This window comes from Scyliorhinus canicula, chromosome 15 (genome assembly GCF_902713615.1).
Source record: "Scyliorhinus canicula chromosome 15, sScyCan1.1, whole genome shotgun sequence".
Classification (NCBI taxonomy): Eukaryota; Metazoa; Chordata; class Chondrichthyes; order Carcharhiniformes; family Scyliorhinidae; genus Scyliorhinus; species Scyliorhinus canicula.
This window is the reverse complement of record NC_052160.1, coordinates 77,828,985-77,854,488: the sequence shown is the minus strand read 5'-3', so window position 1 is coordinate 77,854,488 and position 25,504 is coordinate 77,828,985. Positions and strand designations below refer to the sequence as shown.

The 25,504-nt window shown below is 45.9% G+C and overlaps 1 protein-coding gene across 1 annotated transcript in view; it reads left to right on the top strand.

Moving 5' to 3' along the window:
- Positions 1 to 25,504, top strand: part of LOC119978247 (voltage-dependent L-type calcium channel subunit alpha-1S-like) — a 642,412-nt gene that overhangs the window by 38,723 nt on the left and 578,185 nt on the right. The window contains 2 exon segments of the mRNA XM_038819727.1: positions 961 to 1,079; positions 8,227 to 8,379. Coding sequence (XP_038675655.1) covers positions 961 to 1,079; positions 8,227 to 8,379 — 272 coding nt within the window.

Sequence of the window (25,504 nt, the reverse complement as noted above, 5' to 3'; positions counted from 1 at the left end):
AAAAGTTTTTCCTCCCGATTCGCTCCCTGCTCCGCTCCTAGTCTGCACCATGGGACCTCTGGGGAAACTCCTGGCCTCTTCCCCCGTCGGGATTTGCCTCTTAAAAAAGCCTCGAAGTCCGTTTTTTTCGGGATCCTCCGAACGTGCGGCTCAGCTGGTCATTGCCGCTACCGGAAGTCCAGAGCCACCTCCTTAAGCACTCTGGGATGCAGATTCTCAGGCCCTGGGGATTTATCCGCCTTCAATCCCATCAGTTTTCCCAGCACCATTTCTCTACTAATATTGATCTCCCTCAGTTCTTCCCTCTCACGAAACCTTTCATTCTCCAACATTTCTGGGATCTGATTTGTGTCCTCATTTCTGAAGACAAACCAAAGTATGTATTTAATTGCTCAGCCATTTCTTTGTCCCTTATTATATATTCCCCTGTTTCAGTCTGTAGTGGGCCTACATTTCTCTTCACCAATCTCTTTCTCTTCACATATCTGTAGAAACTCTTCGTGAAAGTCTTTATGTTATTTTTGATGAGGGGGGAATCTTATTGAAACTTACAGGATACTGCGTGGCTTGGATAGATTGGACGTGGAGAGAAGGTTTCCACTTGTAGGAAAAACTGGAAGCCGAGGACACCATCTCAGACGAAAGGGACGATCCTTTAAAACAGAGATTAGGAGGAATTTCTTCAGCCAGAAGGTGGTGAATCTGTGGAACTCTTTGCCGCAGAAGGCTGTGGAGGCCAAATCACTGAGTCTCAGAGACATATAGGTTTTTGAATAATAATGGGATCAGGGTTTATGGGAAGAAGGCAGGAGATTGGGGATGAGAAAAATATCAGCCATGATTGAATGGCGGAGCTCGATGGGCCGAGTGGCCTAATTCTGCTCCGAGGTCTTATGAATTGGCTCTTGTACCTGAGTAGGGTTTCAACTCTCACTGATCCACATGTTACTTACCTTGCAGACTGTTCACTGTCGCTCTGGAACATCTCAGCCCATCAGCAAAGAGTGCAGGCTTTGATGTGAAGGCCCTTCGAGCATTTAGGGTATTGAGACCGCTGCGTTTGGTATCGGGCGTTCCCAGTAAGTACATAAGAGTCACTTTTGATTCCAGCAAGGAATTTTACATAGATAGAGAAATACAGCACAGAACAGGCCCTTCGGCCCACGATGTTGCGCCAAACTTTTGTCCTAGGTTAATCATAGAATTTTTGACAATTTTTCATGGCCAATTCACCCAAACTGCACATCTTTGAACTGTGGGAGGAAACCGGAGTACCCGGAGGGAACCCACGCACACACGTGGAGGACGTGCAGACTCCACACAGTGACCCAAGTCGAAATCGAACCTGGGACCCTGGAGCTGTGAAGCAATTGTGCTATCCACAATGCTACCGTGCTGCCCTTAAGTTAACCTACACTCCATTATTCTACCCTAATCCATGTACCTATCCAATAGCCGCTTGAAGGTCCCTAACGTTTCCGACTCAACTACTTCCACAGGCAGTGCATTCCATGCCCCCACTACTCTCTGGGTAAAGAACCTACCTCTGACATCCCCTATATATCTTCCACCATTTATCTTAAATTTATGTCCCCTTGTAATGGTGTGTTCCACCCGGGGAAAAAGTCTCTGACTGTCTACTCTATCTATTCCCCTAATCATCTTATAAACCTCTATCAAGTCGCCCCTCATCCTTCTCCGTTCTAATGAGAAAAGGCCTAGCACCCTCAACCTTTCCTTGTATGACCTACTCTCCATTCCAGGCAACATCCTGGTAAATCTCCTTTGCACCTTTTCCAAAGCTTCCACATCCTTCCTAAAATGAGGCGACCAGAACTGCACACAGTACTCCAAATGTGGCCTGACCAAGGCATCATCACCTCATGGCTCTTAAATTCAATCCCTTTGCTAATGAACGCTAGCACACCATAGGCCTTCTTCACAGCTCTACCCACTTGAGTGGCAACTTTCAAAGATCTATGAACATAGACCCCAAGATTTCTCTGCTCCTCCACATTGCCAAGAACCCTACCGTTAACCCTGTATTCCGCATTCATATTTGTCCTTCCAAAATGGACAACCTCACACTTGTCAGGGTTAAACTCCATTCACCACTTCTCAGCCCAGCTCTGCATTCTATCTATGTCTCATTGCAGCCGACAACAGCCCTCCTCACTATCCACAACTCCACCAATCTTCGTATCATCTGCAAATTTACTGACCCACCCTTCAACTCCCTCATCCAAGTCGTTAATGAAAATCACAAACAGCAGAGGACCCAGAACTGATCCCTGCGGTACGCCACTGATAACTGGGCTCCAGGCTGAATATTTGCCATCCACCACCACTCTCTGTCTTCTATCGGTTAGCCAGTTTGTTATCCAACGGGCCAAAGTTCCCACTATCCCATGCCTCCTTACTTTCTGCACAAGCCTACAAGCCTCAAATGCCTTACTAAAATCCATGTACACTACATCCACTGCTTTACCTTCATCCACATGCTTGGTCACCTCCTCAAAGAAGTCAATAAGACTTGTAAGGCAAGACCTACCCCTCACAAATCCGTGCTGACTATCCCTAATCAAGCAGTGCCTTTCCAGATGCTCAGAAATCCTATCCCTCAGTACCCTTTCCATGACTTTGCCTACCACTGAAGTAAGACTAACTGGCCTGTAATTCCCAGGGTTATCCCTATTCCCTTTTTTGAACAGGGGCACGACATTCGCCACTCTCCAATCCTCTGGTACCACCCCTGTTGACAGCGAGGACGAAAAGATCATTGCCAACGGCTCTGCAATTTCATTTCTTGCTTCCCATAGAATCCTTGGATAGATCCCATCAGGCACGGTGGACTTGTCTATCCTCAAGTTTTTCAAAACGCGCAACACATCTTCCTTCCTGACAAGTATCTCCTCGAGCTTATCAGTCTGTTTCACACTGTCCTCTCCAACAAAATGGCCCCTCTCGTTTGTAAATACTGAAGAAAAATACTTGTTGAAGACCTCTCCTATCTCTTCAGACTCAATACACAATCTCCCGCTACTGTCCTTAAATCGGACCTACCCTCGCTCTAGTCATTCTCATATTTCTCACATATGTGTAAAAGGCCTTGGGGTTTTCCTTAATCCTACCTGCCAAAGATTTTTCATGCCACCTCTTAGCTCTCCTAACCCCTTTCTTCAGTTCCCTCCTGGCTATCTTGTATCCCTCCAGCGCCCTGTCTGAACCTTGTTTCTTCAGCCTTACATAAGTCTCCTTTTTCCTCTTAACAAGACATTCAACCTCTCTTGTCAACCATAGTTCCCTCACTCGACCATCTCTTCCCTGCCTGACAGGGACATACATATCAAAGACACACAGTACCTGTTCCTTGAACAAGTTCCACATTTCACTTGTGTCCTTCCCAGACAGCCTATGTTCCCAACTTCTGCACTTCAATTCTTGTCTGACGGCATTGTATTTACCCTTCCCCCAATTATAAACCTTGCCCTGTTGCACGCACCTATCTCTCTCCATAACTAAAGTGAAAGTCACAGAATTGTGCTCACTACCTCCACAATGCTCCCCCACTAACAAATCTATCACCTGCCCTGGTTCATTACCAAGTACTAAATCCAATATGGCCTCCCCTCTGGTCGGACAATCTACATACTGTGTTAGAAAAGCTTCCTGGACACACTGCACAAACACTACCCCATCCAAACTATTTGATCTAAAGAGTTTCCACTCAATGTTTGGCTGTTTATTTAGGGTAAGGATCAGAAGAACATAAAGAACAATGAACAAAGAACAATACAGCACAGGACCAGGCCCTTTGGCCCTCAGAGCCTGTGCCGACCATGGTACCTGCCTAAACTAAAATCTTATGCACTTATGTCCCTTAAATGCTGTTATCGTACCTGCTCCCACCACCTCCCCACGCAGCGCGTCCCATGTATTTAACACCCTCTGTGCACAAGCCTTGCCGTGCACATCTGTTCTAAACTTTTCCCCATGCACTTTAAATCTAAGTCCCCCAGTACTTGACTCTCCTACCCTTTGAAAGAACATCTGACTATCCACTCTGTCCATGCCACTCATAATCTTGTCGACCTCTATCAGGTCACCTCTCATCCTCCTCATTCCAGTGAGAACAGACCGAGTTTATCTAACCTCTCCTCATAGCTAATGCCCTCCATACCAGGCAACATCCCCGAACAGGCACCGGAATTTGGCGACTAGGGGCTTTTCACAGTAACTTTATTCAAAGCCTACTTGTGGCAATAAGCGATTTTCATTTCATTTTCATTAAACCGCTTCTGTACCCTCTCCAAAGCATCCACATCCTTCAGTTGGTGTGTGGCGTCCAGAATTGTGCACAATATTCCAAATGAGGCCTAACCAAGGTCCTGTACAGCTGCAACATGACTTGCCAACTTTTATATTCCATGCCCCGACTGATGCAGGCCAGAATGTCTTCTTGACCACCTTATCCATATGCGTTGCCACTTTCAGTGATCGGTGGACATGCATACCCAAATCTCTCTGCTTGAAGGGATAATCATTCATTCAATCTCTCGAATAAATGCCTTTGGCAGGAAAATCGGCAGGCATTGGAAAATAAACAGTAATAACATCAACACATTCATTTTAACCGCCTGTACCTGACCCGCCAGCGACAGAGGGAGACCATCCCATCTTGCCAGATCAGCTTTCACCCTCTCCAGTAAACCAGAAAAGTTGTAGCTACGGAGCCCCCTCCCAATCCCGAGCAACCTGCACCCCCAGGTATCTAAAGTGAATGCCTGCCCTATGGAATGGCAGCCCTCCCACCCCTGCCCCCACCCCCGGCCGAGACACCACAAAATATTCACTTTTGTCTCGATTTAATTTGTACACCGAGAAAGACCCAACCTCCCGAAGCAGCTCCAGTATTCCCCTTATTGACACATTCGGTTCCGGCACTTATAACAGCAAATTATCGGCATACAAGGACATTCTATACTTTATTTCCCCCACCCCCACCCGCACTATCCCTTTCCATCCCTCAAACGTCTTAACGCGATGACCAATGGCTCACTCGTGAGTGCAAACAACAGGGGGGCCATAGGACATCTCTGCCTAGTCCCACGGTGGAGAGGAAAGCATTCTGAGCTGATGTTATTTTTGCAGACACTCGCCCTAGGCTCCTTATCCAGTAGCTTTATACAAATCTTGGTCCAATCCCAAACCGCTTCAGAACTGCCATCAAGTACTCTCATTCTACCCGGTCAAATGCTTCTCAGCATCCAATGCCACCTCTGTTTCCTTCCCCTTCGTTGGTGCCATAACCACATTCAATACCCTCCTAATGTTTGAAAAGAGCTGCCTCCCTCTCACAAACCCCGTCTGCTTGCCACAGCCTTTTCTGCAGAGAGAGTTGGTTCCCACAGTGGCCTTTTGGTGGAAATTTGGAGAAAACAGAGTGGGGAAAAAGAGAAGTTTTCTCTCTTAGCTGCAAAACCGAAACTGAAAATTCTTTAGGTCTCTGAATCATTCATATCCGATCCAAACACCACCTGTTACCAGGAAGAGCAATACCTTTTAGGCTAATTCATTGGCCATCGGCCAAATCATTCAAACCAAGTCTTGACTGTTATCATCAATTTGCAATCATCAGGGTAAACCTGCACAGTCCTTTCTAGATTGTGGTTTGAATTAAAGGCATTGGCCACTTTCCTTCATGTCCCTTAGTCATTCATGGATCAAAAATGTAACAGGAAAAAAAAAAGATAGAGGATGTAGGGAATAAATAGGGCACAAACAGGAAGGACCCTTACACAAAGAACAAAGAAGAACAAAGAAAAATTACAGCACAGAAACAGGCCCTTCGGCCCTCCAAGCCTGTGCCGATCCAGATCCTCTAACTAAAACTGTCGCCTATTTTCTAAGGATCTGTATCCCTCTGCTCCCTGCCCATTCATGTATCTGTCTAAATACATCTTAAATTACACTATCGTGTCTGCCTCTACCACCTCCGCCGGCAATGCCTTCCAGGCACCCAACACCCTCTGCGTAAAGAACTTTCCACGCATACCTCCCTTAAACTTTTCCCCTTTTGGGTTATTTTCAAGTTGACAACTTGATTCTACTAGATACAGTTGTCAACTTAAAAATAACCTATTAACCGTACTCTCTGTCTCTTGTTAATTAGCCATGCTAATTTATTATCCCCAACACCATGAGTTATTTTCTTCCAAAATTTTGTCGATTCTGGAACAGTCCCAGCAGATTGGAGAGTCGTAAATGTAACCCCACTATTTAAAAAAGGAGGATAGGAGAAAACAGGGAATTGCATATCTGTTAATCAGTACTGGGAAAATGCCAGCGTCTATTATAAAGGATGTGATGACAGGACAGTTAGAAAACATCGATGGTATTAGAAAAGGGCAATGTGGATTTATGAAAGGGAAATTATGTTTTTTGAGGATGCAACTAATAAAATGGATAAAGATGAACCAATGGATGTGGTGTATTTGTATTTGCATAAAGCTTTTGATAAAGTTCCACAGAAGAACTTAGTATGCAAAATGAAAGTGCATAGGAATATATCGGCATGGATTGGGAATTGGTTGGGACTCTTATGGAGATGGCTCGGTGGGGATCTCTTATGCAGGGGTATCTGATGGGGGTTCTGTTATGGGGGAGGTTTCGGGTGAGAGGTTCTCATGGGGAGGTCACTGGTGGGAGGCGTCTCTGCTGGGAGGCTGTCTTAAGTGGGTGTCTGATGGGGAGGGTTTGGTGGGGGTATAGTGGGCCTACCCAAGAATCATCTTCCACAAAGTCCTGTTCTTTGGCGAACGCTGATACAAAGTATTTACTACCTTGCCCATTTCCTGACTCAACACATCGATTCCCCCCACTGTCCTTAAGTGGTCCACTCCTTTCCCTGGCCACCCTCTTGCTTTTTACATATGAATAAAAAGCTTTGGGATTCACCTTAATCCTCCATGCCAAGGACTTTTCATGACCCCTCCTAGCCCTCCTAATTTCCTGCTTAAGTACCTTCCTACTTTCTTTATAGTTTCCCAGAGGCTGTGGTTGCAGCCTCTGGGAAATAGAGTTACTTGAGAGGTTCAGGTTGGCGCACTTCAGTCCTTCGACCACCAGATGATGTTTCACCTAAGAATTTCAGGTTGGTGTGATTCTGCTCTTCAGCCACCAGATAGAGCTGTGTTCAGATCAGTGCAGTCCTTGTCACCTGCCACCAGATGGTGCTGTACACAGGATGCTCAGATCGATGCACTTCTGCGTTTTTACAACCGGATGGAACATTTACCTACTTGTGAGAACAATACAGCTCCGACCCTGGAATTAGCAGCTTTTACTGATTCCTGTACAAGACTCTGACAGCTTAATCACAAATGCTCCCACTTTAAAATTCAATTCTTCAGCTCTTCCCTTCCCCTGACACACACATTTTAGAAGATTATGGACCTTTGGGAAAACTTGTACTTTCACACTCAAGATCTCATTCCCAGTTCTGATGGCTGTCTTTGCTCCTTTAGACAGGAAGGCCTTTTCAGATTTGGCTCCAATGTCTCTTAAAATCATCCAGGAGAGAGGGAGTCGTCAGGGTCCTGACTTGCTGGCTGCTAAACAGAACTGAACAAAAAATTCAACTCTCCAGAAGACCCGCCTTCTTTCCTGAAAGTTACTGATTGGCTTCACCAACCACACGCCCGGATAAGAGAAGGCTGAAAATTCCCCATGCACCGATTGGCTGCTTGCCAAGTCTTTCAAACAACACCACAGATTCTGCCGTAGAACCCAAAAGGGATGGTTTTGGACCAGCCACCAGACTTGACTGGGGATGGGGGGTTGGGGTGTTTGAGGGTGGGGTGTTTGAGGATGGAGTGTGTGGGGTGAGGTGTGGAGGAGTAGGGGTGTTTCCACTGTCCAAAGACGACAATTTCAACAGAAATCCCAAAGGGTGCAGTAACTTTGCTGCAACTACACCAAAGAATGCTAATCAGAGCAGGCAGCAGGACGGACATTAAAAGGGAACACAGGACAGACAGCCAATATCCGAACAATGAGCACTTGAAATGCCATTGTATATAAGTCGACGAACCAAGTGCGAGAAAATGGATGAGAATAGTTAGCTTGATGGCCGGCATGGACACGATGGGCCGAAGGGTTGGATGCTGTAAAACTATGACAGTGAGCTGGACCATGATGTGTACTCATTGATCTGTTTTTGTTCAGGTTTACAGGTGGTTCTAAACTCGATTATCAGGGCCATGGTCCCTCTGCTGCACATCGCTCTGCTGGTGCTATTTATGATCATCATCTATGCTATCATTGGGTTGGAGCTGTTCATGGGCAAAATGCACAAAACCTGTTTTTACAGTGGCACAGGTACAGTGTGAACACACACACGCATTGTGACGACAGACACACACATTGTGAAGATAGACACACGCGTTGTGAAGACAGACGCACTAATTGTGAAGACAGACACACAGGAACCATGCAAACACAGAATGATCAAATGCGCAATGTGAACACACACACCATATGAACACACACAGTGTAAACACACACAGTGTAAACACACACACAGTGTAAACACACATATACAGTGTGAACCCACACATCCACACATGCACTCAGTGTGAACACACACACGCACTCGGTGTGAACACACACGCACTCGGTGTGAACATACACACGCACGCGGTGTGAACACACACAAGTGTGAAGACACATGCACACACAGTGCGACCCCATACACACAGTATGAACCCAAACAGTGTGAACACGCACACACACTGTGGACACGCACACATAGTGCAAACTCAGACACACCATGTGAATACATACACGCACACTGTATGAATACATGCACACATAGTGTGAATACATATACATATACACACTGTGTGAATACGTACACACACACTGATAAGGCCTTTGATAAGGTGCCACACAGGAGGCTGCTGAATAAGGTGAGGGCCCATGGTGTTCGAGGTGAGCTACTGGCATGGGTTGAGGATTGGCTGTCTGACAGAAGGCAGAGAGTTGTGATAAAAGGTTATTTTTCGGAATGGCAGCCGGTGACCAGCGGTGTCCCACAGGGTTCAGTGTTGGGGCCACAGCTGTTCACCATATATATTAATGATCTGGATGAAGGGACTGGGGGCATTCTAGCGAAGTTTGCCAATGATACGAAGTTAGGTGGTCAGGCAGGTAGTGCTGAGGAAGTGGGGAGGCTGCAGAAGGATCTAGACAGTTTGGGAGAGTGGTGCAGGAAATGGCTGATGCAATTCAACGTGAGAAAATGTGAGGTCTTGCACTTTGGAAAAAAGAATCCAAGCATAGACTACTTTCTAAACGGTGAGAAAATTCATAATGCCAAAGTACAAAGGGATCTGGGAGTGCTAGTCGAGGATTCCCTAAAGGTAAACATGCAGGTTGAATCTGTGATTAAGAAAGCGAATGCAATGTTGTCATTTATCTCAAGAGGGTTGGAATATAAAAGCAGCGATGTGCTACTGAGCCTTTATAAGGCTCTGGTTAGGCCCCATTTGGAGTACTGTGTCCAGTTTTGGGCCCCACATCTCAGGAAGGACATACTGGCACTGGAGCGTGTCCAGCGGAGATTCACACGGATGATCCCTGGAATGGCGGGTCTAACATATGATGAACGGCTGAGGATCCTGGGATTGTATTCATTGGAGTTTAGAAGGTTAAGGTGAGATCTAATAGAAACTTACAAGATAATACATGGCTTAGAAAGGGTGGACGCAAAGAAACTGTTTCCGTTAGGCGAGGAGACGAGGACCCGTGGGCACAGCCTTAGAATTAGAGGGGGTAAATTCAGAACAGAAATGCGGAGACATTTCTTCAGCCAGAGAGTGGTGGGCCTGTGGAATTCATTGCCGCGGAGTGCAGTGGAGGCCGGGACGCTAAATGGCTTCAAGGCAGAGATAGATAAATTCTTGATGTCGCGAGGAATTAAGGGCTACGGGGAGAATGCTGGTAGGTGGAGTTGAAATGCCCATCAGCCATGATTGAATGGCGGAGTGGACTCGATGGGCCGAATGGCCTTACTTCCACTCCTATGTCTTATACACACATACACTGCAAATACATACACACACCGTGTGAATACATGCAGACACAAACTGTGTGTATACTGTTATGGGCCAGGCCTTAGAAACTCCAAAGTGTCATAACGGAGGAGAGTTTGTGTAGCAGGTTGGGATTGAAGGCGCTAGCAATAGCGTCGTTCCTGATGGTCCCGGGGAAATATTCAGGGAGTCCGGTAATAATAGCTTCATTGAGAATTTGGAGGCAGTTTCACCAAACCTTTGGGTTGGGGCAGGGCCAAGGGAAATGCCGAATAGGGGGGAACCACAGATTTGAGCCAGCGAAGTGGGACCGAAATTTTCGGAGATGGGAAGAGAAGGGGATTAAGACACTAAAAGATTTGTTTCTTGGGGATCGGTTTGCTGGATTGAACGAGCTGGGAGCGAAGTATGGGCTGGAGCAGGGGGGAATGTTTAGACACATGAAATATGTTCGGAATTTTGCCAGGAAGGAAATACAGAGCTTCCCGGTGGAGCTGGCCTCCACATTGCTGGAGGAGGTGCTGACGACAGGGCGACTGGAGAATGGGGTAATGTCGGCGGTTTATGGGGCTTTTTTGGAAGAGGAGAAGGCACCACTGGAAGGGATTAAAGCAAAGTGGAAGGAAGAGTTGGGAGAGGATATGGAGAAGAGGTTCTGATGTGAGGTGCTCCGGAAAGTGAATGCCTCCACCTTGTGCGCGTGATTGGGGCTGATACACCTGAAGGTGGTACATAGAGCACGCCTCACAAGGGCGAGGATGAGCCGGCTCTTTGAAAGGGTAGAAGATGTGTGTGAGGATTACTGGAAGGAGATTTTTAGGGTAATCTCTAAATTGGTGCACGCAAAACTGGACCCGGGCCCTCAGGAGGCCATATTCGGGGTGTATGACTGGCCGGTGTTGGAAACGGGTGCGGAGGCAGATGTTGTGGCCTTCGCCTCGTTGATCGCCCAAAGGCGGATTCTGTTGCGATGGAGAACAACCTCTCCTCCACCTTGTGCCCTGGCGTGGCGAGGGGATCTGTTGGAATTCTTGACTCTTGAGAAGGTTAAGTTTGAACTGAGAGGAAGGATGGAGGGGTTCTACAATTCATGGGCATTATTCATTATGCACTTTCAAGAATTGGAAAATTGGATAACATCGAACATTAGTTGGCGGAGGGGGCAGGACTGTATGTGTTAATGGTGATTATGGGTGATTCCTGATTCCCTTTTGTTATTTGTTTATGTTAACATGCGGGCAGTTGTTTGGGGGTTGGTGGGAGGATAGGATTGTTGTTGTTGATAAGGGGATTGACATTATATCTGTTACTGCTTATTGTTTATTGTTGGTGGGTGCAAATTTGGGAGAAAATGTGAAAAAGGAGGAGAATAAAAATATTTAAAAAAAAAGAACTTTGAAGCTCACCTGACCTTTAACTTTTATGTTGAATTTGGCTAGGATGAGCACAAGGACCTTCACTTCAGGTGTGATTCATCAAACTTCCAAGGCGTTTTTACCAAAACAAATATTATTATAAGAACGTAGTTAACTTGATCAAGTTTTTTGATGAGGTGACAAAGATGATTGATGAGGGGAGGGCAGTGGATGTTATTTACATGGACTTATTTACAAGGTGCCTCATGGCAGACTGGTACAAAGATGAAGTCACACGGGATCAGAGGTGAGGTGGTAAGGTGGATGCAGAACTGGCTCGGTCACAGAAGGCAAAGGGTAGCAGTCGAAGGGTGTTTTTCTGAATGGAAGGTTGTGACTAGTGGTGTTCCACAGGGATCTGTGCTGGTGCCTCTGTTGTTTGTAGTGTACATAAACAATTTGGAGAAAAATGCAGCTGGTCTGATTAGTAAGTTTGCGGATGACACTAAGGTTGGTGTAGTAGCAGATAGTGTTGAGGATTGTCAGAGGATACAGCAGGACATAGATAGGTTGGAGACTTTGGCAGAGAAATGACAAATGGAGTTTAATCCAGACAAATGTGAGGTAATGCATTTTGGTAGGTCTAACATAGAGGGGAAATATACCATAAATGGCAAAACTGTGAGGAATATAGAAAGTCAGAGAGATCTGGCCGGGCAGGTCCACAGATCTTTGAAGGAGGTAACACAAGTGGACAAGATAGTCAAGAAAGCATACGGAATACTTGCTTTCATTAGAAAGGGCATCGAGTATAAAAACTGGCAAGTCATGCTACAGTTGTATAGAACCTTGTTGAGGCCGCACTTAAAATATTGCGCACAATTCTGGTCGCCACTCTACCAGAAGGTTGTGGAGGCTTTGGAGAGGGTGCAGAGGAGGTATACCAGGATGTTGCCTGTTCTGGAGGGTGTTAGCTATGTGGAGAGGCTGAATAGACTCGGACTGTTTTCATTAGAAAGACGGAGGTTGAGGGGTGACCTGATTGAGGTTGACAAGATTATGAGAGGCATGGATAGAGTGGATGGGCAGGCACTCTTTCCCAGGGTGGAGGGTTCAGTGACCAGGGGGCATAGGTTTAAGGTCCGTGGGGCAAAGTTTAGAGGAGATGTGCGAGGCAGGTTGTTTACGCAGAGGGTGGCGAGTGCCTGGAACGCGTTGCCAGGGGAGGTTGTGGAAGCAGATACATTAACAACGTTCAAAAGGCATCTTGACAAATACTATGATAGGATGGGTACAGAGGGATACAGTACAAGGAAGTGCTGAGGGTTTTGGCAAAGGTTGGTATCATGACTGGTACAGGCTTGGAGGGCTTGTTCCTGTGCTGTATTGTTCTTTGTTCTAGAATATGTAAAAAGCTTATCAAGAATTTGATAACAATTACAAACATGAAAAAAAACACAACAGCTACAGTAATCAATGTATATAGCTCTTACTGAATCCCCCTTAGTCACTGTTCCAATTCAATAGAAAATCAAATAAAACCGAAATCCCTTTCCGATGGCTGTACATTGTAGCTCAATGCTCTCCTTTTTGAGATTTCCAGTTTTAGGAAAGCTCTCCTACCCTCATGCAGTGCATTCAAATGCCCAGAAAAGGCAGAGCTAATCAGAGTTCCTCGCAAGCAGGAGGATCATTCATGAGTGAAGGAATTTTGGGATTTCTACCAAAAACCAACTGATATGGACTGCACCACTGCAGTCCTGCATTGTAGTGAATTCTTTGTATAGATGACCCATACTAAAGCTGAAGTTAATTTACAATTTGGCGTATCTGCAAAAATGTTATGAAGCATTTAATCCATTACAGCATGATTTCTCTCGCACACCCCTTTACTAAATGGGCTTTGTGCAGCTGTATTCATAACTATTATGTTCATGTTTTCACACAAATCCCAAAACTCATCGTTAAAAAGTTCCCACATTATCAGTGAGGAACTTTGCCAGTGGCTCCAGTTTGGTCCCTATCCATTTTTCCATGATCTGTTTCACAATTATTTTTAATTCTTTACTACTTATAATACTACTACTGAGTAAACCTGTTGACAAGTCTGATAAAACAAAAATGTTCTTTTCTTTATCCCACACCTTAAATCCATAGCCACAACTTCATTGAAATCTCTCGCAAAGGGGCAGCACGGTGCACAGTGGTTAGCAATGCTGTCTCACGGCGCCGAGGTCCCAGGTTTGATCCCGGCTCTGGGTCACTGTCAGTGTGGAGTTTACACATTCTCCCTGTGTTTGCGTGGGTTTCGCCCCACAACCCAAAGATGTGCAGGGTAGATGGATTGGCCACGCTAAATAGCCCCTTAATTGGAAAAAATTAATTGGGTATTCAAAATTTAAAAAAAAAATCTCTTGCAAAGGACATGCTCACGATGGGCCACAGTGGTGTTCTTTATTTCTTACATATATCACATCTATCACCAATCTTCTATATGTTTGGTACATTTTTCATGTCTTATACCCACATCCCTGAGCAAAATTTTTCATCTTTGGTAAGACGGATGAGAAAATTGCCGATGCAACTTTAACACAATCAACTTTTTGTCTTCTAGACTCCTGTTCTCTGATGCTAACAGTACTTCTTTAATTTCTTTACAAGAAAATTGGGGTTAATTAATAGAATGCAATAGTATCTAGCCTGTGTAAATTGTAAATGCACAGTTTTTCCAAATGCAATGGCCTTGTCATTTTCCATGTCAAGTTTCATACGTGCTTTCTTCATCGATTGTCGACTCAAAAGTAGAAACAGAGAATAAATAGGAGCTGGAGGAGGTCATTCAGCCTTCAAGCCCGCTCCACCATTCATTATCATTATAGCTGATCATCCAACTCAATAGCCTCATCCTGCTTTCCCCCGTATCCTTTGATCCCCTTCGCCCAGAGTGCTATATCTAGCTGCTTCTTGAAACCGTACAATGTTTTGGACTCAACTACATCCGGTGGCAACGAATTCCACAGGCTCACCACTGGGTGAAGAAACTTTTCCTCATCACTGTCCTAACTGACCTACCCCGTATTCTCAGACTGTGCCCCCTGGTTCTGGACACACCCACCATTAGGAACATCCTTCCTGCATCTACCCTTTCCAGTCCTGGTTTTTATAGGTTTCCATGAGATCCCTCCTCATTCTTCTGAACTCCAGCGAATACCGATTCAATCTCTCCTCATACATCAGTCCTGCCATCTCAGGAATTAATCTGGTAAACCTTTGCTGCACTCCCTCTATACCTAGAACACCCTTCCTCAGATAAGGAGACTAAAACTACACACAATATTCCAGGTGTGGCCTCACCAAGGCCCTGTATAATTGCAGCAAGACATCCCTGCTCCTGTACTCCAATCCTCTCATGTTGAAGGCCAACATACCGTTGGCATTCTTTACCGGCTACTGCACCTGCATGCTTACTTTCAGTGACTGGTGTATGAGGACACCCAGGACTCGTTGCATTTTCCCCTCTCCTAATTTATGGCCATTCAGATGATAGCCTGCCTTCTTCTTTTTGCTACCAAAGTGGATGACCTCACATTTATCCAAATTATACTGCATCTGCCATTCATTTGCCCACTCACTCAACTTGTCCAAATCACACTGAAGGATCTCTGCATCCCCCTCACAGCTCACCCTCCCACCCAACTTGGTGTCATCTGCAAATTTGGGGATATGGCACTTTGTTCCCTATCTGAATCATTAATATATATTGTGAATTGTAGGGCGGCATGGTAGCACATTGGTTAGCACAGTTGCTTCATAGCTCCAGGGTCTCAGGTTCGATTCCCTGCTTGGGTCACTGTCTGTGCGGAGTCTGCACGTTCTCCCCGTGTCTGCGTGGGTTTCCTCCGGGTGCTCCGGTTTCCTCCCACAGTCCAAAGGTGTGCAGGTTAGGTGGATTGGCCATGATAAATTGCCCTTAGGTTTGATGGGGTTCCTGGGTTACGGGGATAGGGTGGAGGTGCGGGCTATAAGCTTTTGCAGTCAGTTTTTCTGTTCCTTGCAAGCTTTTGTACTCTATTTTCCCCTTCTCAATCAATCCCTTGGTCCTTCTTTGCTGAATTTAAATGGCTCCCAATTCTCAAAACTGCTGTTTTTCTTGACCAATTTATATGCTACTTCCTTGGATCAAATACTATCCCTAATTTTCCTTGTAAGCCATGGGAAATTCTCATTTTACTTTTGTGCCAGACAGGAGTAAATAATTGTTTCAGTTCCTCCTTGCGTGCTTTGAATGCTTGCCATTGCCTACCCACTGTCATCCCAAAGTAACATTTCCCAATCGATCATAGCCAGCTCATGCCTCATTTTATCGTAGTTTCCCTTGTTAAGATTCAGGACCCCAGTCTTAGACTCAATTACTTCACTCTCCATTTTGATGAAAAATTCCATCACATTATGGTCGCTCATCCCCAAGGCGTCACACACAACTAGATTGCCAATGATTCCATTCTCATTACACAGTCCCCAATTAAGGATGGCCTGTTCTCTAGTTGGCTCCTCAACATATTGATCCAGAAAACCATCCCGCATCCACTCCAGGAATTCGTCCTCCATGGTATTGTGGCTAATTTGATTTTCCCAATCGATATGCAGATTAAAATCACCCATAATTATAGTTGTTCCTTTATTACATGCGTCTCTAATTTTGTGTTTAATGCCATTTCCAGCAATATCTTTGCAGTTTGTGGGTCTATATATGTTGCCCACTTGCTGTTTCTCAGCTCTACCCATACAGGTTCCGCATTGTCGAAGCTAATATTCTCCCTCACTATTCCTCCTTGACCAGCAATGCAACCCCACCGCCTTTTCCTTTTTGTCTGACTTTCCTAAATACTGAGTACCCCTGGATATTCAGTTCCCATCCCTGGTCACTCTGTAGCCATGTCTCTGTCATCCTGACTATTTCATACCTGTTCACGTCTATTTGTGCAATTAGTTCATCCATTTTTTGTGAATACTCCGCGCGTTAAGTAACAAAGCCTTGAAACTTGTCTTTTTAACATTACTAGTCCCGTTCCCAATATTTTTCACTGTGGCCCTGTTTGAATCTGGCTCTTGGTTTATTTGCCTATCACTTTTATTATCCCCCTTTTCTGTTTTTTATTTTTGTCCTTATTTCTTCCTCCTCTGACTCCTTACATAGGTTCCCATCTCCCTGCCATATTAGTTTAAACCCTCCCCAACCACTATAGCAAATATTCCCCTGAGGACATCAGACCACGCCGAGACATCCTTGACCAGGGAGGCAACATTCCATCCTGGAGTCTCGTTTGCGAGCACAGAAACGCCGATCTATTCCCCTTACTATTGAATCCCCGATAACTGGCAAGATGGATACAAAACTGACTCGGTCATAGAAAGAAGTCTTAATAGACCAGGTTAAAGTCCACCATGTTTGTGAAGAAGGTTGTCAAAAAGGGGCTGGTTTAGCTCACTCAGCTAAATCGCTGGCTTTTAAAGCAGACCAAGCAGGCCAGCAGCATGGTTCAATTCCCGTACCAGCCTCCCCGGACAGGCGCCGGAATGTGGCGACTAGGGGCTTTTCACAGTAACTTAATTGAAGCCTACTTGTGACAATAAGCGATTCGAACCGAACCGAATCGAAAAGGTTGCCTTTATCAGGGCATTGAGTTTAAAAATTGGCAAGTCATGCTGCAGCAGTATAGAACCTAAGTTAGGCCGCACTTGGAGTATAGTGTTCAATTCTGGTCACCACACTACCAGAAGGATGTGGAGGCTTTGGAGAGGGTACAGAAAAGATTTACCAGGATGTTGCCTGGTATGGAGGGCATTAGCTAGGAGGAGATGTTGGAGAAACCCGGTTTGTTCTCACTGGAACGATGGAGGTTGAGGGGCGACTTGATAGAGGTCTACAAGATTATGAAGGGCATGGAAAGAGTGGATAGTCAGAAGCTTTCTCCCAGGGTGGAAGAGTCAAATACTAGAGGGCATAGGTTTAAGGTGTGAGAGCCAAGGTTTAAAGGAGATGTATGAGGCAAGTTTTTTTACACAGAGGGTGGTGGGAGCCTGGAACTCGCTGCTGGGGGAGGTAGTGGAAGCAGATACGATAGTGACATTTAAGTGTCCCCGGAAGGGTCGGGGGGGGTTTAGTTCAGACGGGAAGCCTGGTCGGCGCAGCCTTGGAGGGCCGAAGGGCCTGTTCCTGTACTGAAATTTTCTTTGTTCTTTATTCTAACTATTGAGGGGAATGACCTCTCAGGTGAAAGCAGCAGCAGCCAAATGTCTTGTACCACGGTTGGCTCTGCTGCAGAGGGAAGGGATAAAAAGTGTGAGAATGCAGTAGTCTCCAGCTGCAGTTTCTGGAGGCTGCATACAAGCTGTTCCCAGACACTGGAAATGTTCCCGGCCTCCCAAATGAAGCAAGAGGAGCAAACCAAGGCTTGGAGATCTCCTTCCATGACTTACCCTTTAAATTAAATCTTTCAAAGATGCTTAATATCAGATTAAATCCAATTCTCCAGAGCCCTTCTTTCCTTGTCCTCGTAACTACCAATTATAGCCCTTGCAGATTATTTATTTTTACAAATTGTATAATCACTTATTGTCACAAATAGGCTTCAATGAAGTTACTGTGAAAAGCCCCTAGTCGCCACATTCTGGCACCTGTTCGGGGAGGCCGGTATGGGAATTGAACCCGCGCTGCTGGCCTTGTTTTGCTGTTTTGCACCTGGTTTATGAACCTCAAAACTGGTTTTCAAATCATAACCAACTACTTACCAATCAGCTCTCTCTTGTAGCCTCTCCTCCCAGTTCCATCTATCTCCCAGCTTCGAAAGCGTACTCACTCAGCCAACCAGCACTCACTCAGCCAACCAGCACTCAGTGCAGACAAGCCAGCACTAGAGACCTCTGCTTTTATAGGTTTCAAATTACAATGCTCTGGAACTGGTTTGAACCAGTTGCACAAAAAACCTGCCAGAGTTAACATTGAGTGCAACTCGGCTGATTCCTGTTTCAGGAAAGGTAATTCGTTGGATATGACATTCGTGCAAATAAAATGATTCCTTCCAATGATTGGAAGGGGGACAGGGGGTTGGGCTTGGTCTAGTGGCTGAGGCGTTCCAGGTCGTGGGTCACCCTTGAGCCAGCAGGTGAAGTATTTTCCATCTGTGAGGTCTACAAGCCATCTTTAAATATTGTGAAGACCCATAACAGGGGCAACCACAGCTGCCGCCTGTCTGTCCTACCAAACTCTCCTAGGACAGAGGCCTGCTGCGACTTCTCTATTGAAAGTAAATTTCACCCCTTTGACTGTGAGCAGCCTCTAGCTTCAAAGCTGAAGTCTATTTGAAATGAGGAATAAGCCTTGTTAGTTGTGAAAGCACTTCACGCTCCTGAACTCTCAGGAGCAACTGCAGGTCCAGAAAGCTTTGATGCCTGAACAGTATGCCTGAACTCTAGGAGCATCAGCACCATAGAGGTATCTGCCAACAATCAAACACTAAAGACTAGGGCTTCATTCACCACTGGGAATCCACTTGCAGCCAAAGGGTAAGTTTGTGGATGAGTGTTGTTGTGCTTTCCTTTACTCTGTCTTTTCTGTGGCTCTGTTCCAATTATGGCATTCAGTGAGTTTTCCCTTCATAAGAACATAAGAAGATAAGAACTAGGAGCAGGAGTAGGCCATCTGGCCCCTCGAGCCTGCTCCGCCATTCAATGAGATCATGGCTGATCTTTTGTGGACTCAGCTCCACTTTCCGGCCCGAACACCATAACCCTTAATCCCTTTATTCTTCAAAAAACTATCTATCTTTACCTTAAAAACATGTAATGAAGGAGCCTCAACTGCTTCACTGGGCAAGAATTTCCATAGATTCACAACCCTTTGGGTGAAGAAGTTCCTCCTAAACTCAGTCCTAAATCTACTTCCCCTTATTTTGAGGCTATGTCCCCTAGTTCTGCTTTCACCCGCCAGTGGAAACAACCTGCCCGCATCTATCCTATCCTTTTATGTCATCTATGTCTGAATGCTTAGAGTCGCCAGGTATCGAATGGTACCACCACAAGTTTCAACCAGCTATCGATCAAAGAGCCAAACACCAGTTAGTTAGTTCAAAGTCAAGGGTACTTTATTTATACACAATTAGTCATGCAACATAAACACTAATAGTTAACTACACCTATCAACTAAGATAACCTGTACTTAACTTGAACAGGGAGTGTTGCCGAAATGTCTGGGACTGTCCCGGTTGCTTGAGTACCAGTCCTTTGTTTTGGTGACGATGGGCCATCAAATGTTATTCGGCCCCATTAAAATGCTAATTGGACGGAGTTTTGATACCGTCTGGGACTTTTTGCTGACAAATATACATTTCAGGCTCTGAGCCTGCCTGAGTCTTGGCTTGTCCATTTTACCCGCCAGACTTTGTGAGTTTCTCTGTACCTAGTTTGAAGTGAACATCCCAGATGGCTACACTCCATCCTCTTGATCCTCAACGCTAAGCGTGAAGGATCACAATACTGGGTCTTCTTTGTTCTCTGAAATGCCGGGTACCCTTAACCAAGGACAGGTTCTACTCTACTCTATCCTATGGGTCCAAAAACAGTGACCAAATTTTCCCTAAACAACACGTCTAAGAATTTCTAGGGGGCCATTTAACATTCAGTAAAAATGGGAACCTCTAACGGTTTCTAACTAGACTGCACTCATGCTGCTATTTAACAATCAAAGAACCTATCTCACAATACAAAAAAAATCCGATAGCAGAATCACATTTCTTCCTGTCACTAATATTCACATACAGAGAAGTAACTTTATTAAAACAGCAACCACGGAATTTATTAAGGAGAAAGGTTCAGAAAGTGTGTGGGATTTGCTGGAGTCCGAGGAAGGGGCTCTAAATGTGTATGCTGGAGGGCGGGAGGTTCTCCTTCTCCATTTTCGCAACCTAATTGTCTGAATGACACTGTACAATATGGCTATCACTAGTAAGGCTTCCACTAGTCGGACAGTGAATACCACTTGACAAGGTTCTCACACCATGTGGGGGTATCGGTGGCTGGGTGTGTGTGTGGTGTAGTGTCCGGGCTGGGGGTGTTGTGTTGGGTGGTTGTGTTCGGGGCCTGTGTGGTGAGGGGGTAGAGGTGGGTAACGCGAGCATCTGGACTGTTCAAACGACGATCATGATGCCGATCATCAGGGTCGTCTTCATCTTATTCGGGCTTTCCTTTTCTGTCGAGTATCTTCGTATCTTCCTAGGGGAACAAGCATAGTATCTTTTATAATCATGTTGTTTAACATCTCGTTTGTCTGTTTCCTCCTAAACGTCAATTTCCCATTATAATCATCACCATATATGACTCCCTCATTTTATTTCAACAACCATTTGCGGAGACAAGACATCCAAAAAAAAAATTCTGTGTCACAGTGCGAGCACTCTCGCAGCCTGTGGTCGATGGGCTGAGTGGGCGGACAATTTCTCCGTCCTCTGCAGACTTGTTTTTCCAACCAAGTGTTTCTGACATGTAAATAGTATGTGGGGCATAGCAACTGAAGGGTTGACGGAAACGGCAAAACTTGTGGCAAAAAGCATTCTTTAAATGACAGGACGAGAAAAGAACAGCAAAAGAGTTTTGAAAACAAGAATCCGAATGGGGTGGTGCATATGGTGCAGGGCAAGAATGGGTGGGATCCCAGGGTAGGGCGGTGATCAGTGCCGTTGTTCCACTACCCGAGCTTGGCTGACCAAATGTATAGGGGGTCTCCAGGCAGGGTGGGGATAAGTGCCGTTACTCCACTGCCTGAGTCACCTTCCAAGAGCGGTAAAAATTTGTAACTATATTGGCTCCAGACAAACTTGTTTCACTAACTGTCATGTGGCGTCAGAAGAGTAATTATGACTAAGAATAAACTATCAAAAGTTTTAGTGAGATCGACACAAATAGTTGCCCAAATAACAAACATTCAACATTTAAAAATAACAAATTGAAGAAAGAAAAGCGGGCAGGCTCCATCAGAGTATAGGACACCATAAATCTCAATCGGTTCCTGACTCTCATCATCTGGACACCTCACGATTCCATTTCAAAAAGATTTGCAAAGGGGTTACCATGGTGGGAGTCAGACTCGGAATTGTCACCATCTCTCGGGTGCCAAACTCGTTCATGGAGTTTGCGTGCTAACGGGGCGTGCCGACGTTGGGTCCATTTCATCATTCCTGCCAGTGCTTCATGTTCCATAGGGAGGTTGCAAGGGGGCCGTTGCTATCGTCAGGTGGCGGGTCAGGTTCCGGTGTGAGAAAATAAATATTTTCAAAGAGGCTGAACGTATTGTGGTCGGGGTCCCTGGGCCTGTAGTGACTGGGGCCTGGTTCGTGGGATCCTTGTTCGGGTCTCTCAGTGGCTTCAGTAGTGCTGTCGCTAGCAGCCGAATCAAGTGTCAGGGTGAAATTTGATTCTGGGGGCGTGGTCAAGGTCGTCTCTGTGGATGTGCTACTGCTGCTGGGGGACGGGGAACTCGGGTTGTCAGTGGGCTGGTCCACATTGTATGCCGTCGCCAATGAGAGGTGGTGCGAGTGGCTGCACTGCGTTCCATAAACCTTAAGCTGATTTACATGGAATCATCCTGATTTTCTGTTTGGATACGTGATTTTATAAACTGAGGGGCTTACTTTGTCCGAGATTGAATATGGTCCTGCAAATTTAGGGGATAGGAATGAGTTGGGGTTGTATAAGGTGATCATTACTTGCTGTCCGACTGTATACTCTGCCGAATGTGAGTTTCTCTGTACTTACTCTGCTTTTGTTTAACGCGTAGTCGAACAGCTGCAGCGAGCTGTGCTTCTTTAATATTCTCCACCATGTGCTGGACTGCTTTCTCATGGGTCAGGGGGGTGACCCATGAGGGGGCAGTTGAATGTTCCTCCTGCCGAATGTGGGAGGAAAGGGTCACCTCGAGTGTCCCTGCTGACTACATCTGCGGGAAGTGCACCCAACTCCAACCCCCCGAGAACCGCGTTAGGGACCTGGAGCTGGATGAACTTTGGATCATTTGGGAGGCGGAGGGGGTTATTGAGAGGAGTTATAGGGAGGCAGTCACACGTCAGAAGAAGGTAGATGGGTTACCGTCAGGGGAGGGAGAGGGAACCGGCACGAGTAGTTGAGCACCTGAAGGGACTGAAGGCGGATGTGGCCATGCTCCAGGAGATACACCTGAGAGTGGTGGACCAGGTCCGGCTGAGAAAGGGATGGGTGGGCCAGGTATTCCACTCAGGGCTGGACGATAGTCAACACGGCTTTGTGAAGGTAGGTCATGCCTCACAAACCTTGTTGAGTTTTTTGAGAAGGTGACCAAACAGGATGATGAGGGTAAAGCGGTTGATGTGTATATGGATTTCAGTAAGTCGTTTGATAAGGTTCCCCACGGTAGGCTATTGCAGAAAATACGGAAGTATGGGATTGAAGGTGATTTAGCGGTTTGGATCAGTAATTGGCTAGCTGAAAGAAGACAGAGGGTGGTGGTTAATGGCAAATGTTCATCCTGGAGTTCAGTTACTAGTGGTGTACCGCAAGGATCTGTTTTGGGGCCACTGCTGTTTGTCATTTTTATCAATGACCTGGAAGAGGGTGTAGAAGGATGGGTTAGTAAATTTGCAGATGACACGAAGGTCGGTGGAGTTGTGGATAGTGCTGAAGGATGTTATAGGATACAGAGGGACATAGATAAGCTGCAGAGCTGGGCTGAGAGGTGGCAGATGGAGTTTAATGCAGATAAGTGTGAGGTGGTTCACTTTGGAAGGAGTAACAGGAATGCAGAATACTGGGCTAATGGCAAGATTCTTGGTAGTGTAGATGAACAGAGAGATCTTGGCATCCAGGTACATAAATCCCTGAAAGTTGCCACCCAGGTTAATAGGGCTGTTAAGAAGGTATATGGTGTGCTAGCCTTTCTCAGTAGGGGGATTGAGTTTCGGAGCCACGAGGTCATGCTGCAGCTGTACAAAACTCTGGTGCGGCCGCACCTGGAGTACTGCGTGCAGTTCTGGTTACCACATTATAGGAAGGATGTGGAGGCTTTGGAAAGGGTTCAGAGGAGATTTACTAGGATGTTGCCTGGTATGGAGGGAAGGTTTTATGAGGAAAGGCTCAGGGACTTGAGGTTGTTTTCGTTAGAGAGGAGAAGGCTGAGAGGTGACTTAATAGAGACATATAAGATAGTCAGAGGGTTAGATAGGGTGGACAGTGAGAGTCTTCTTCCTCGGATGGTGATGACCAACACGAGGGGACATAGCTTTAAATTGAGGGTTGGTAGATATAAGACAGATGTCAGAGACAGTTTCTTTACTCAGAGAGTAGTAGGGGTGTGGAACGCCCTGCCTGCAACAGTAGTCGACTCGCCAACTTTAAGGACTTTTCAGTGGTCACTGGATAGATATATGGATGAAAATGGAATAGTGTAGGTCAGATAGGCTTCAGATGGTTTCACAGGTCGGCGCAACATCGAGGGCCGAAGGGCCCGTACTGCGCTGTAATGTTCTATGTTCTATGTTCTAATTCGAAATAAGTATTCGGTACCCTTCATGGATCGTCCGGTCATGAGGGCGTGGGGGTTATATCCTGTTGAGCTTGACACTGTGTTCCTAATAAACATCAGTGCGAATGGGAGCACTGTGTCCCATGTTGTGTTGTGCTGCTGCACCATTTTCCTAAGTGTCGCCTTTAGCATCCAATTCATGTGCTCCACAATGCTGCGGACTGCGGTTGATAGGCAAAGTGGAACTTTTGTTTAATCCCAAATATCGTCATCGCATTTTTCATGACCCTTCCCTTAAAGGGGGTACCTTGGTCTGACTCAATACTACGGGGAGTCCCCACCTCGTAAAAATTTGCTCTGTTAAGATCTCCACTGTGGACTTGGCTGTGTTTGTTCTCGAGGGAAACGCTTCGACCCATTTCATAAATGTGTCTGTCACCACTAACACATACTTGTATCCATTTCTGCAGGGGGGGGGGAGGGGACCAATATAATCCAATTGAAGGTTTGTCCACGGGCCATTTACAGGGTGGGTGTGTCGTAGCTGGGCTTTTTACGCATGCCAAAACAACCCCATTGTTTTGAGCACAAATTAAACAGTTTTTGCCGTAATGGGACACGTCGGTTTTCAAATCAGGTCACCAGCAGAGGGGTCTGAGGTGGGCAAGGGTGCATTCAATCCCTTGGTGTCCATGTCCATCATGGAACTTACAAATGATCTCATTCCTCTCCTGGATGGGGACTACATAAATTCTATCTTTTAAAATGATTCCCTCATGGACCGTCAAAGATCAACTTTTCATAGGGAGCTGGAAAGTTCCCTTTTAAAATGTCTTTTAACGCTTTGTCTTCTTTCTGTGCCTGGGCTATGTCTTGGATGTTTGTCTGTGAGACCTGAACTGTGTGTACTCGGGCACTCTTGGAGCGGTTGCCAAAAGTGGCCATGTTGTGAGCCTGCCTTCGCTAGGGCGTCAGCTTTCACATTACCGAGTGGGGAGGAACGATGGTGACTTCTCACTTTGAAGATGCCGTATTCTCTGCCTTTAGCTGTCTGAAGGATATGTTTGAGCAGTGGGGCTGATGGTAGAGGTTGTCTGTCGGCGGAAATAAATCCTCTCGATTCCCACAGGGGTAGGAATTCTGTTAGGCTTTTGCAGACGTACAAACTGTTCGAATATACGTCTGCAGGGATCGGGAATGAATCGGGGTGCTGGACAATGTAAGTAATGGCCGCAAACTCGGCTGCCTGCGAACCTAAGTGTCCAGGCAATTTTAAAGCTATCTCTTCTAAAGCGCGTCCCTGCGCGTCCTCTAGATAAATACCACAGCCTGTTATCCATTTTCCCTCAAGGACTGTGGAGGAGCCATCCACGTTAACTCTCACTGCTTTGTCTGTGGGCTGGGGTCCGATACCTGTCTTTCTTGATATCGACTTGGGAACAAAGGGTCCTGTGCTGTGTGTTGGGGCTATGATCTCGCACTCATGTGGGGTTCCTGCATAATGCAAA